We start from the raw sequence: 13,573 nt of genomic DNA on the forward strand, positions 1-13,573 counted from the left end.
AAGGTCTGAGAGCCTCAATCCATGCAAGAATCAAGGTTCAAGAGCCCACATTCCATGAAAGGGATGGAGAGAATCATCTCAGGTCAGCAGGTGCCAACCTTTTAGGAACTCTCTAACTTCTGGCCAGGAAGCTCCTCCTTTTATAACCTCAAGATCAGTGTTTATCAGATCTTGAGAGTGCATCAGCACTTTGGAACTGTATGTTACTTGGGGCAGGAGTGTCTCTGCACCCACCATATAAGGAGTTCCTTTCCACAGCAGGTCTTTTGCAACCATGCTGCAAATTTGGGGAGTCTACCCCTCCCCCAAAAGCCACCCCAGGAGCTTTGAAAAATATCCCCATAGACTATAATGGGCCTGAATTTTTCAGGAAACCCCAAAATAAGCCAATTGCCTATGTATACCAGTATGGGTATTTGGCTTATTTCAGGATTACAAAAATGTAAATTGAAAGTACTTCTATCAGCCAAATGGGAGTTTCCTGCTCCCCTCTCCCCCTGAAGCCCAACATCCTCCCAGAAATTCTGGGTATTCGACTTTTTCCTGGTTTACCAGAAATTTATTTATAATTAATTCTGTTGTTTTTCGGAGCCTCAAACACCTCCTCCAGCTAATTCCAACACATGAGCCAGGACTGTGAAGATTGCTATAAATACAGCCTATGACAATCAAACTTAGTGTTGTGGATTGGGCTTCTGTCAGTTTGATCATGTATATTTGAAATCAAAGCACTGGATCCAACCAATTTTTTTTGTTCAATCTCTCCCACTTCTCCTATTCACTTCAGTCCACATTCCATACAGCATGTGTCCAGGAAGGTCTCGTGTTCCCCAGCAAAGCCCTTATGGATGATCAGAGAAGACCCTTTCTCCCTTTTTCATTGGCCAAAGAGCTGCTTCATATGGTTCAGAATAATTTAATTCTGATTGATGACTCTCATCCTATGTCTAAAAGAAGGATGACGATGATGATGATGATGATGAAGACTTTCTCTGCCACTTAAGGCAGAATCAAACTGGCTTACAATCACCTTCCCTTCCCCTCCCCACAACAGACACTCTGTGAGGTAGTTGAGGCTGAGAGAGAATGACTTGCCCAAGGTCACCCAACTGGCTTCATGTGTAGGAGTGGGGAAACAAATCCAGTTTATCAGATTAACCTCCGCCACTCATATGGAGGAGTGGGGAATCAAACCCGGTTCTCCAGATCATATTCCACCGCTCCAAACCACCATTCTTAACCACTACACCATGCTGGCTCTCATATACACTCAGGTGGTGTTATCACTTACTCTCTCTTGAGCGGTTTTGCCTCACACAGTGTACAATGTTGATATTGCTGATTGTACCATTAAGGTTCCCTTCTGAGTTCTTCACAAATATCATCTGCAAGGAGATCTCTCAGTTGGTGGCATAGTGTCTCAGATTCTCATCCCTGCAGAAATAATGACCTTCAAAGACCAACCCAATAACTCACAAAATAACATGTTCCTGTAAACAGGGATGGTTTTTCTTTTTCTCATCATAGTCCAGCTGTCTGTCAAGAGAAAGTTAAGTGAGATGGTGTCATGGAGGTTGCAGTGGTGCTCACTCTGTGGCTTATGGGTAGCCACATTTGCAATTACAACCAACTAAAACAGGCACAACTACTGTGATCTATAGCACAAGGCCTGCACCCCAGGGAAACGTGCAGCTTACCCATTCCTTCAGCAGTGGCTGTTTCCAGATGGGAACCATCTACCCACCACAAGCCCCACTGGGCTTGCCCACTTTCCTGAAACAGGGGTAGGTACTACATTAGTTATATGAAAATGAGACTTAACATGTAGCTGACATGGGGGGAGGGTCTGGAAAATTTGCGAAGGCACCAAGAAGTCACAATTTGTCCAAAAGTACTGCAGTCCCACCTTGACCTGGATAGCCCAGACTAGTCTGTTCTCGTCTGATCTCAAAAGCTAGGCACGGTTGGCCCTGATTAGTCCTTAGATGGGAGTAATGGTTGCTACGCAGAGGCAGGCAATGGCAAACCAGATCTGTTCATCTCTTGCCTTGAAAACCCTAAGCAGTTGCCTTAAGTCAGATAAGACTTGACAGCCCTTCACACACACACAATCCAGTCCAAAGTTTGTCCAGATTTCCATCTCCCCCCCCCCAGTGCCCTGTTGTGGCTTATGATCACCCCAACCCCCCTGTGCCTAGTTTTCCTCTAAACAGACAAGCTATGGTTTTCAGCTATCCTGCAGAGAACTAGGATACTCAACTTGGAAAATGTCATGATCTCCTTTGTAATTATCAGTTACGATTAATTCTACTGATTGTCAAAGGCCCAAAGGAATTCCAGTGGTTGTTAGAAAACTTAGTAATTAAGATAGTGAAGTTTGCAATAAATACATCATTTGCCCTTCAGAGGTAGTGTTAGGGACTAAGAATAGATACTGCCTGATTACATTCACAGTAATGAGGAAGGAGGGGGAAATTATTAGCATGATGCTGGTTCTTGTCCTGGTGTCTCACACAATGTGCAAGATTCATATTGCTAACTGCATTAGCAGGGATCCTCTTCCTATTCTTTACAAATCTGTTCAAAAAGGGGACTTTATAATTGGGGGAATTGCTTCTCCAATATATGTGCCATTGGAAACAATATCCTTCAAGTCTTTTCCAAACAATATATTAAATAAAATGGCAGTGTAAGTAGGGGTTGATCCCCCCATAACTGTTATCTATCCTGATTGTATTAATAGTACACCAGGCAATAGTATACTGGCTGCACTGAATTCTATGGATGTGTATTGATTTTCACATCTATGTTACACACTTAATTCATTGCCTCCATTATGTTTCCATTCTTCTCTAGAGAACCAAGAGAATTTTGTCCATTTCTCACTCTGGGAAAATGTAAATACATGGAATGGCCTTATACTGAATCAGAACCTTGGTCCATCAAAGTCAGCATTGTCTACACAGTCTGGCAGTGACTCTCCAGGGTCTCAGGCGGAGGTCTTTCACATCACCTTTTTGCCTCATCCCTTTAACTGGAGATGCTAGAGATTGACCCTGAGACCTTCTGTGTGCCAAGCAGATCTGAAACAGCTTCAGTTATGTCAGTATGACACACTGCTGCCAAATCTCTGCAAGCACCGACATTCCTTCAATTGAAACAAGAAATATTTCTTCAAATCTGCTCCCAATGTCAGATCCATCACTTAGCAGAAAGAACCTTTGGTTACTATTGGGATGATAATGGATTTTATTAGATTGGATTTTGCAGTCTGTGTTCTTCCTCCCATCTCTGCTACACCAGCTGCTCATTGGATCAAACCCCAATGAATTGCTTTTCCAATGAACAATTTGGGGCTCAGACTTTTAAAACCACACCACACCACATTTCCATGAAATATAAGAATTTATATTGCATTATAAAACCCCATAACCCTTGACTTGCCAGTTGAATATGACAACTTTTATCAAATTAGAAAATCATCTAATATCAGAGTTAATTCTTGAAGGGTAAAGAGTGATCAAATCCTAAATGGGATTGAGATGAAGGGCAGTTCGACTGCCATAAGGACTTTTTATCAGATGTGCAACCCCATAATTTTGGGGCCCTAGTATATCTGGGGTGAGTGTACAAGCATAGCCACTTCATAGAGGACAATGCCAAAACAACAGTTTTGCTTACTGAAGAATATTTTTGTGACTCTTGTCGTAGCACACAGACTAAAAACTATCAGCATGTCTTGGCTCTGGTATTTGCTGTGAAGAAGATCAATGAAAACTTGCATCTCTTACAAAATACCACCATGGGCTACCACATCTCTAACAGCTACTTTGATGCAATACGTATCTATCATGCCACAATGGAACTTCTGTACACAATGAGCAGATTTGTCCCCAACTACAAGTGTGACAGTGAGGACAGCCTGATAGCAGTCATAGGTGGACTTGAATTTGAAACTTCCTTCTACATGGCAACTCTTTTAAGCATCTACAGAATCCCACAGGTAGGCTGTATAGGCCAAGCATAATGGGAGTTGAACAGAAGGGTTGTGAAAGAGAGATTTCACCTGTTACTAGGAGATCTAACCCAAGGGACACACACCTTATACTTTCAGAGTAGCTCAGTGACATACTTTTGTGTAATGTCAACCATATGGGCATCTAATGCCCCCCAAATGCAGTGCATTTCTGCTGTGTCTTGGTCTTTGTTCAAATGTCTGTTTAGAGACTGTAATATTAATTGAGTGCCTTTAACTCCAGTACCAAGGACTGGTCCACTTGTACATGTTTCTCACTTGACTATAGATCCCTTCATTATCCTTTAAATTAGTTCACAATGGGTAGCCATGATAGTCTGTCAATAGCAGTAAAAAATAGTAAGAATCTAGTAGCACCTTAAAGACTAACAACATTTCTGGCAGTGTATGAGCTTTTGTGAGCCACAGCTCACTTCTTCAGATACAGATAGAATGTGAGTCCATCGATCCTTAAGTAGAGAGGACTGTGTGACTAACTCACTCTTGAACTGAGGGGTGGATTCTGATTTTTTTTTTTACAGAGTTTGTCTGCAAATCATCATACTACAATTCTATTTGAGGCCTCTTAGGGGCAGAAGAAAGTAACATATGTGAAAGGGAATAAGTGGGATGAAGTTGGGAGAGATGAACTCCTTGTGTTCTAGCAGCCTGAGACTGGGGTTGGCTGAGTAAATCCCTCATTTTCCATGGTAAAAAAAAGGCTTGAGGGGTTGTTTTGCCATAGAATCCATAATGCAAATTATTATTTTAAAAAAAGTTTGACAGTATGCTGGAGAAAGGGAATCATGGTACCAGGAAAACATCAGAAATATATATTTTAATTCCTAATAATTTTGTTCATTGAAGCACCAAATATTATGTGAGGAAAGACTTTATTACTTCCTGATCAGATAAAATTATTTGAGCAGCCTACCTTGTTTACACGCTCCACTCTTCTCACAAATAATGAACATACATACACACACACACACACATATATATATACACACATATACATACACACATATGCATACATACATATATATATATATATATATATATATATATATATATATATATATATATATATATATATATATATATATATATATATATACCAAGTTTGAAGCCTTTCACAGTCTTAAGAAACCTTCCTCTGACTTAAATGGCAGTTCTGTTGGAGGAAGAACTATTTAAGTTGGAGGAAGGATAATTAGGGGATGGTTGGATCCATCCCAATATAAATGGGAAAGGGTACACTGATGTGAAGATTATGTGCCCATACATACATCTACCTCTTTCGAAAACTTTTCTATCTTATTCCCCAATATTTAGCTTGCCTACAGCTCTGCTTCAGAAATGAACGATAAATTTTCAAGCCTTTCCATCTATCATATGGTCCCAAATGAAGCCCATCAATACAAGGGGATTCTTGACTTAATTCTGCATTTTGGGTGGACATGGATTGGGATCATTGTTGTAGATGATGAACATGGAGAAAGATTTCTGCGAACCATGCTTCCTCTGTTTTCTGAGAACGGCATTTGTTTGGCATTCAAGGAAGTATTCCTTCAAGCCACTACGATAGATTATTATATGAACCTGGTGGGGGATGCACAGAAAATATTTGATGTTGTAATTAACAGTAAAGCCAGTGCACTCATTTTTTCTGGCGATGCGGAGTCTATCTCATATCTGAGATGGTTAGTAAGACTTACAGATTCTGAAGACCCGAAGATGAAAAGAAAAGTGTATATCATGACAGCTCAGATGGACTTCTCAACAAATTTTTATCAAAGGGCCTGGGACGTACAAGTCCTTCATGGTATGATATCCTTTACATTTCATACAAGTGAACCGCCAGGATTCCACCAGTTTCTTCAAAGCAGAAAGCCTCTTCTGGCTAAAGGAGATAGCTTCATTAAGGTCTTCTGGGAGCAGGCATTCCTCTGTCACTTCTCAGACTCGCTGCTGGAGAAGGAGTTTGATAAAAATTGCACTGGGGAGGAGGAGCTTGAGAGCCTTCCCGGAGATGTTTTTGAAATGAGCATGTCTGGCCACAGCTACAGTGTGTACAATGCTGTTTATGCTGTGGCACATGCTTTACATGCCATGTATTCATCCCTTTACAAACACCAAGCAATGCTGGGTGGAAAGACATGGAGATATTTGAATCATCAGTCATGGCAGGTAAATGTCTTAAGCAATCATATGTATAAGAGGAACAATTATCTGGAGGCCAAAGGAGGACACATTCTGCACAGCAAGCCACCTCTTTTTTTGGGGGGAGGGAAACTATATAAATTACTCTCTAAATCAGCTAGAAATACTACATTTGATTATACTTGGAAACTCCCTCTGTGACCCACTATGAATGTACAAGCATAACTTTCCTGGCAAATTCAAAGTAGTCATATAGATAATACTACTGCTAAATTTCATTGTTGTCAATTCTTAATCACAGTTTATGTCAGTTCAACAGTACTTAACTGTTTTTTCACTTACATTTTACTTGATCCTGGCTTGAGTACGATTGACAGGAAAATAATACTGGCATTATCAATGGAATGGACTACTACAGAATTCTTTAAACTATGAATATTATTTAGTTAGTGTTGTGCATCCTATATCTAGTTCCTCATGACAAAAGCCACTTATGGTATCTTTTAATGAACAGAATTCTTTCTACAGCCTTATTTGTTGAGGGTGTTTTTTTTTTTTTTTTGTTAATACTGAGTTCTTTGAAAGCTTAAAAAAAACAGCTGGTTGGGTCCAGTGGTAATTATATATTAATAGAAAGTACCTGTCAGCCAAATGGGAGTTTCCTGCTTCCCCGTCCCCCTGAAGCCCAATATCCTCCCTGAAATTCTGCTCCTGAGGGACAGCGACATTAAGAACAACATAAGGGGTTATCAGAGGTCTACTGTGGGAGAGAGTAATTTGTGAAAATCATGTAGATTTTTTTGGGGGGAAATTACTTCTGGACCCAGCTTTGTGACTAATGTACTTGCATCTGGTGCATATAGCATCTTGATTTTCTGCCTCAGGCTGGCATGTGAGTAGGACATTTGTAGATCTTTCTTTGTCCAGGCTTGATTATATGAATGTGACTTCACTAGACCATAATGAAAGCCCAGTATCTCCCCATTTCTGATCTGAAATTCCCTGTTTGCAGATGTGGGAATGTGAAATCTTTGTTCTTTTTATTTCCATATAGATCCATCACTATCTGAGAAGAGTCACATTTAATAACAGTGCTGGAGATGAGGTTTCCCTTGATACTGATGGAGAAATAAAAACAGGATACGATATTATGAACTGGGTCACTTTCCCAAACCAGTCCTTTGGTAGAGTGAAAGTTGGGAGGATGGATCCTCATAGCCAAATGGTTGCCATTAACGATGATGCTATCACTTGGCCTAGTTGGTTTAAGCAGGTAGGATCTGACTGTAGTTAATCCGAGAAATCTTCCTCCATTGGCTAATTCTGCTCCTTGATATTATTTATAATTGTACTTACAAAAGGGTACATAAACACACAAATATGCTGAACCAGAAAAGGTCGATGAGCAAAAATTTAGTTAAAAATTGAGTCTTTGAAACTAATACGATGTCAACAAATGGAATTTCCTTTCATAAGCAACATATCTATAATTGAATACTGTCAAACCCAGCACCTTCAAATTAATTATTCTAAAACTAAAATAATGTCTTTTGGGGAGCACCCAAAAATTAGGAAATGGAAATTAGATGGAAATGACATCCAGCAAGTAAACACCTTTAAATATCTGGGAGTGATAATACAGGCCTCAGGATCTAACTTCACCCATCAGCCATTACAATTATATGCTAATTGTGCTGAGAGCTCAGCCCATGCTATAAAAAATTTTTTTCATTCCAAAGGAGGCCGATACATCCCGGCTGCCCTAAAGTTGTACCAGGCAAAGGTCTTGGCACAACTATTGTATGGTACATATTTGGGGCTTGTGGGCCCAGGTCTGAAGGTATTGGAAAAAGTGCAATCAAAATTCTTACATGCTATTTTACAAGTACTGAGATGTGTCTCCAATTCTATGATCTGATTGGAGACAGGCATGATGAAAACTGAAGCCCAAATCCATCTCATGTCCTTTTACATGTGGACTAAATTAAATATACAAAAACCCGGCCTCCTTGCAATGATTAGTCTGGATGCATATCAGTCCAAATGGTCCTAGAAGGTGCAATCAAACCTAAGAAAACTAAGGTTTTCACCTCTGGCCCTACTGACACTGAGTGGAGATCAGTTCAAAAAAGTAGTAAGGCAGAGAGGGGAAGACACTGAGAGACAGCAAGACCTTGCAAGGTCGCCTGGTTTCATAGCCTCACAGAAGTTCAGACACCTGATGACGGCAGCCCCATATCTGGTGACACTGGAGGTGAACAAATTTAGAAGGGCTTTTATGTTAGCCAGATGTGGAGCTTTGCCATCGGCCGTCTTAGAAGGCAGATATAAAAAAAAATCCTCTTTCTGAGAGAGTCTGTCCATGTAATGGTGAAGAAACTGAGACCTGCAAACATGTCTTCTTATACTGCCCTCTCCATCATGAGTCAAGAGCTAGGACTATTCAAGAAATTTTAAGAAATAATATAGGACTACCTAATAAAATTTGCATCCAATGACTACTGGAGGATAGTAATCCACAAACTTCGAGATGTGTGGCTAATTTTTGTGTTGCTATATATAAGACCTGAAATGATGTAATTTATAAACAGATAAAATCTGATTGATAAACATTTTAGAAACTAGCGTATTTGTCTTTTAGTTATGTGATTTTATTGATATATTTTACTTTGGGCATTCTTTGACTGATTGATACTGTTCTTATTGTAAATTTCTGTTACTTCTGATTAGATATGTTCTTTTTTTGGTAAAATGACCATAAAATGATTGATTGATTGATTGATTGATCTATAATCTATGGAACATTACTATTGTAAACAAACCATGGAAGACCAAATGTGTTTTGACATGCTGTTTGTCAGCAGTCTTTTTACTAAAATGTTATAAATAGAACCATTTCTTTATAAAAGATAAACTCAAAATAAAATATCTAGAATCGGGAAAATATTGTGGTGAAAATGACAGGTGTAAAACAAGCATGGAAGATATAAATAGGTGTATTTTAGGTAATTAAATTTGTGAAACAGCAAAGTTTTTTTAAAGGCGTTCAGAAAGGAATCATGTGGATTCTCTGATCATAATTTTCCCACAAGAACCAAAATGTTCAGGTTTATGCATCCCTGCAATGGCTTCTTTATGACTTCCTATGAAAATGCTACGGAACTACAAATATTCCATTATTCTGAAGGTCATTATTCTCATCTTACATTTATGTATTAGACAAAACCTCTTTCCGTATGCAGTGAGAGCTGCCAGCCTGGTCAAAGCAAGAAAATGAAGGAGGGTGAGCCATTTTGCTGCTATGAGTGCATCCCATGTCCCAAAGGGAAGATTTCTACTCAGAAAGGTAGAGTTCCGAGGATTAGATCCAACCAACTTTTCCATTGGTGAAAACAGGAGGAGAGGTCCTCTTTGACTACCCGAAAAGGCTCTGTGGGTATCTTGGCCCCTGCATGGCTGGATACCAAAGCAGAGCTGTTGTTATTCATGTGGTTTTAAATTTGTGTGAAACAAAGAAATCAATTGAAGTCATTGTGCTGGCTAGCTGCCAAGGCTCAGGTCTCCACTTACAGTGTCTCTGAGACACGGCTCCAGGTGGTTGGCAACAGCAGGGAAAGGGTAAAGAAGTGTCCAAAGAACAAGTCAATTTGTCAAAGCCAGAAATCAGAGTCCAGTACTTGCCAAATCAGAGTTACAGTTTGTAGTCCAGGTAGCTGGTCCAAGGTCAAGGGTCATGGAGAGTCAGAGGTCCAAATAGCCAGTCCAAAGTCTAAAGGCACAGATAGTTGTTCAGGTGTGGGAGGCAGTGGGTTGCTCAGGGATGCACTGTTTTGCTTCCTAGACCCTGGGCTGTTTAGCTGAGGCTTCTCTGTCAGTCCTCCTACGAGGATTCACTGTTCTGCTGCTGTTCCAGCACACGCCAGTAGGCTTCCAGCCGGGCACTATGTCTTTTAGCCACCAGTGCCTTTTTCTGCTTCTGCCTCCACCTGTCAACCTTTGCTACCTTAGTAGCTTGAGGGCAAACAGCTGGGCCACTGGGTCCAGGCTCTGAGCAGGACGGGGTTGGTTCTGCCATGACTTCTGACTGCAGGTCTTGTGCCTGCTCTGGAGAGTCACCAGCTTCAGGTCTGTCAGCCTCCTCGCCAGGCTGTGCTGAGTCAGGCCCCACTTCAGGCTGTGAGGTCAGCTCCTTTGGGGCTGAATTCTCCTGGTAGAGTTCCTCCTCTGAGGAGGACCCATTCTCCAGGGACTGCCCATGGCAGTCATTGAGTTACATCTACATAGGGGTAGCTTCTAATTTTTTTTTTTAATGGGAGTTGTTTGATAAGTGAACACATTTGATCCTGATTCTTAATCTCTTTTGAGGAAAGAAAATGTGTGCCAGTTGGTGACCTTTCTTAGGAGTGCATCAGTAGGAAGGTAACCCCATTCACTTTCATGGTGACTTTATCAGTTTTGTGAACTAGTTGATTAAGATGGATTTCAGGGCCATCATGCTACAGTTAATCAATCCCTATATTCCAACCAGAGAGAATCAGAATATATAAGAAATTGTGGCTCCATCTGGCCAGGTAGAAGCAGGACACAACCAGTCAAATTCAGATTCAACAGTAGGTCATTGCAGGACATTATGATGCATAGAAGCCACATATTTTTGTGGCAAATAGCAGAAGCAATGACAGTTGCCATGGCAACCTGATGAGTAAAATGATCAGGCATCTTGGATGCAGAGTGTGAGCAGGTCAGGTCCTTTTCTTTGACAACACTTATGCTCACCAATTGCCAAAATGGCCATTTTCTGCAGGTGAACTGATCTCTATTGGCTGGAGATCGGTTGTAATAACAGGAGAACTCCAGATAGTACCTGGAGGTTGGCAACCCTAACCTAGATGCAGCTGTTTGGGTGACCTATGGTTCTGGCATACAAGTACATTTTCCTTCTATTTGAAGCTCTGTGGATGATGATGGTGCAATTACTCGCTCTTTCTCAGCCTCTCAGACCAATACACTAATGAGGAAAAATGGAGGCAGGTTTTGTCCTGGGCTGCTGGGGGAAAGGGCACTGTATGTATCTAATGAATAAAAACTGAAAATGCTGCCTTGCTATACTTTTGAAAGGTGGGTAGGGGAACTTTTCTTGCCTAGGTCAGATAGTGAGAGTGTCAGAAGCTTGACAGGGCCTAACTCCTCCCAGCCACCCTCAAACTAACAGTATCAAAAGAAGGTAGGCATTCCTTGTAGGGACAATTATGAAACCTTTCCAGATTCGGTGATCAATTCAGTACCAACATTTCAAATGATTAGATAATGGAAATTGCTTGAACTCTCTCTCTTTTTCTGTTACAGACATGAATGACTGTGTCTCTTGCAGAGAAGATCTCTATCCAAACATGGGACAATACCAATGCATTTCTAAATACATAACTTACTTGTCTTATGAAGACCCACTGGGGCACACTTTAGCAATTTGTGCCCTTTTCTTTTCTTTCAACACAATTTTGGTGCTAGGAATATACATGAAGAATCACAACACTCCCATTGTTAAAGCCAACAACTGGAGCATTACCTACACACTCCTCATCTCCCTCCTGTTCTGCTTCCTTTCCTCTTTGTTATTCATTGGTCGACCTGAGAAGATGACATGTCTCCTACAGCATACGGCTTTTGGAATCATCTTCTCTGTGTCTGTTTCCTGTGTGTTGGCCAAAACCATCACTGTGGTTCTAGCCTTTATGGCCACCAAACCAGGAAGCAGGATGAGGAAATGGGTGGGAAGCAAACTGGCCAACTGCCTTGTTCTCTCCTGCTCCCTCATACAAACAGGCATTTGCACTGTTTGGCTTGCCACCTGTCCCCCCTTTCCAGAGATGGATAAGCATTCAATGTCTGAAGAAATTATACTGAAATGTAATGAGGGATCTGCAACTCTGTTTTACTGTGTCTTATGCTACTTGGGCTTCCTGGCGATTGTCAGTTTCACGGTGGCTTTCCTAGCAAGGCACTTGCCTGACACCTTCAATGAAGCCAAGCTGATTACTTTCAGCATGTTGGTGTTCTGTAGTGTTTGGTTATCTTTTGTGCCAACCTATCTGAGTACAAAGGGGAAATACATGGTTGCTGTGGAGATCTTCTCTATCTTAGCCTCCAGTTCTGGACTGCTGGTTTGCATCTTCTTCCCAAAATGCTATATTATTATTGTGAGGCCTGAATTGAACAACAGAGAACAGCTAATGAACCGAAAAGGTAAATAAATGAAATGTATGCAGGTAACTAAATTGATGCAGTCTTGATCATAAAATACAATGAAAAATTGTACTTGTATGGAAATTGTTCTAAGTTTCTTCTTATCTGGGGGATGAGTAGGAGAATCTCTGGTCTCTCCCTCCCTGACCAAGCATAGCATCTTCAAAGATGGTGATGTGGCTCATGGTAGAGCAACCCTTTAGCATGCAGAAGACCCCAGGTTCAAACGTCAGAAATTCAAGTTTAAAAATAAAGTTGCAGGTGATATGAAAGTCCTTGAATTTATTTTATGTGTTTGTTTGCTTAAACATTTTAAGTTACTCTCTTCCCCAGTAGAGCGTCAGTATAAGCTACATCATGGTTTAGCATTTAAATAAACAAAAATAAAAATAATATATGCCAGCTCATGGGTTGGTCCTGAATAGGGTTGTGCGTATCGATAATCCCAAAGTGAAATTAAACCCAAAATTAGCCATTTCAGTAAATTTCAGGTTTAGGGTTTACCGAATCCGAAAACCGGGGATAAAGCTGCAGCCGAATTGATGATTCCCCGAAAAATCCAAATAGATTTTCGACTTTTCAGGTTTGGCTATTTGCCTTTCCTCAGAGCCATGGCTCTGTGCTTTCTCCCTTTTTTCTTTCTTTTTTTGACTGGTTTTGTTAGTGCCTCATAACTGGGACTTTTTTGATATGGGGATTGTGTAATCAGAGCCAACTTAGTCTGACCCACTTTCCAGGTATATCACACAACAGAAAACTAGTCTGCAGGCAGAAGAGTCATTAAAAATGAGGGTCACCCTGTCCTGAGGGATATACCCTCGAAATAAAAAGAGCCAACTTCAACAGTTGCTGACACCACCAGGCTTCCAAAGGAGATTTCTTCATCCACATGGATGAGCAATCTCCTTCAGCCTGGATTTTTCAGGAAACACAAAAATAAGCTGAATACCCATATTTACCGGTATGGGTATTCAGTTTATTTCAGGTTTACCCCCCCCCCTTGCCCCCAAAGCGCCAAAAAAACCCGAACCTGAAATGTAACGATTTTTTTTTTTGCACAACCCTAGTTCTGAATCAAGATGGCTGGCTCAGTCAAGGCCTCAGATGGTGAGCCATGAAACAAGAACCCTTTGGATCTTGCCTTTTGTCTTG

General features: G+C 40.8%; 1 protein-coding gene across 1 annotated transcript; it reads left to right on the plus strand.

Annotated features, from left to right (window-relative positions):
* Positions 1-3,802: 3,802 nt before the first annotated feature.
* LOC130490507 (vomeronasal type-2 receptor 26-like) lies at positions 3,803-12,429 on the plus strand. Its single transcript, XM_056864332.1, has 5 exons — positions 3,803-4,003; positions 5,351-6,205; positions 7,233-7,451; positions 9,398-9,524; positions 11,525-12,429. Exons 1-5 carry the CDS (start codon positions 3,803-3,805, stop codon positions 12,427-12,429), a joined length of 2,307 nt encoding a protein of 768 aa, XP_056720310.1.
* Positions 12,430-13,573: the final 1,144 nt, after the last annotated feature.

The sequence above is a fragment of the Euleptes europaea genome, chromosome 18 (genome assembly GCF_029931775.1).
Source record: "Euleptes europaea isolate rEulEur1 chromosome 18, rEulEur1.hap1, whole genome shotgun sequence".
NCBI classification, from domain to species: domain Eukaryota; kingdom Metazoa; phylum Chordata; class Lepidosauria; order Squamata; family Sphaerodactylidae; genus Euleptes; species Euleptes europaea.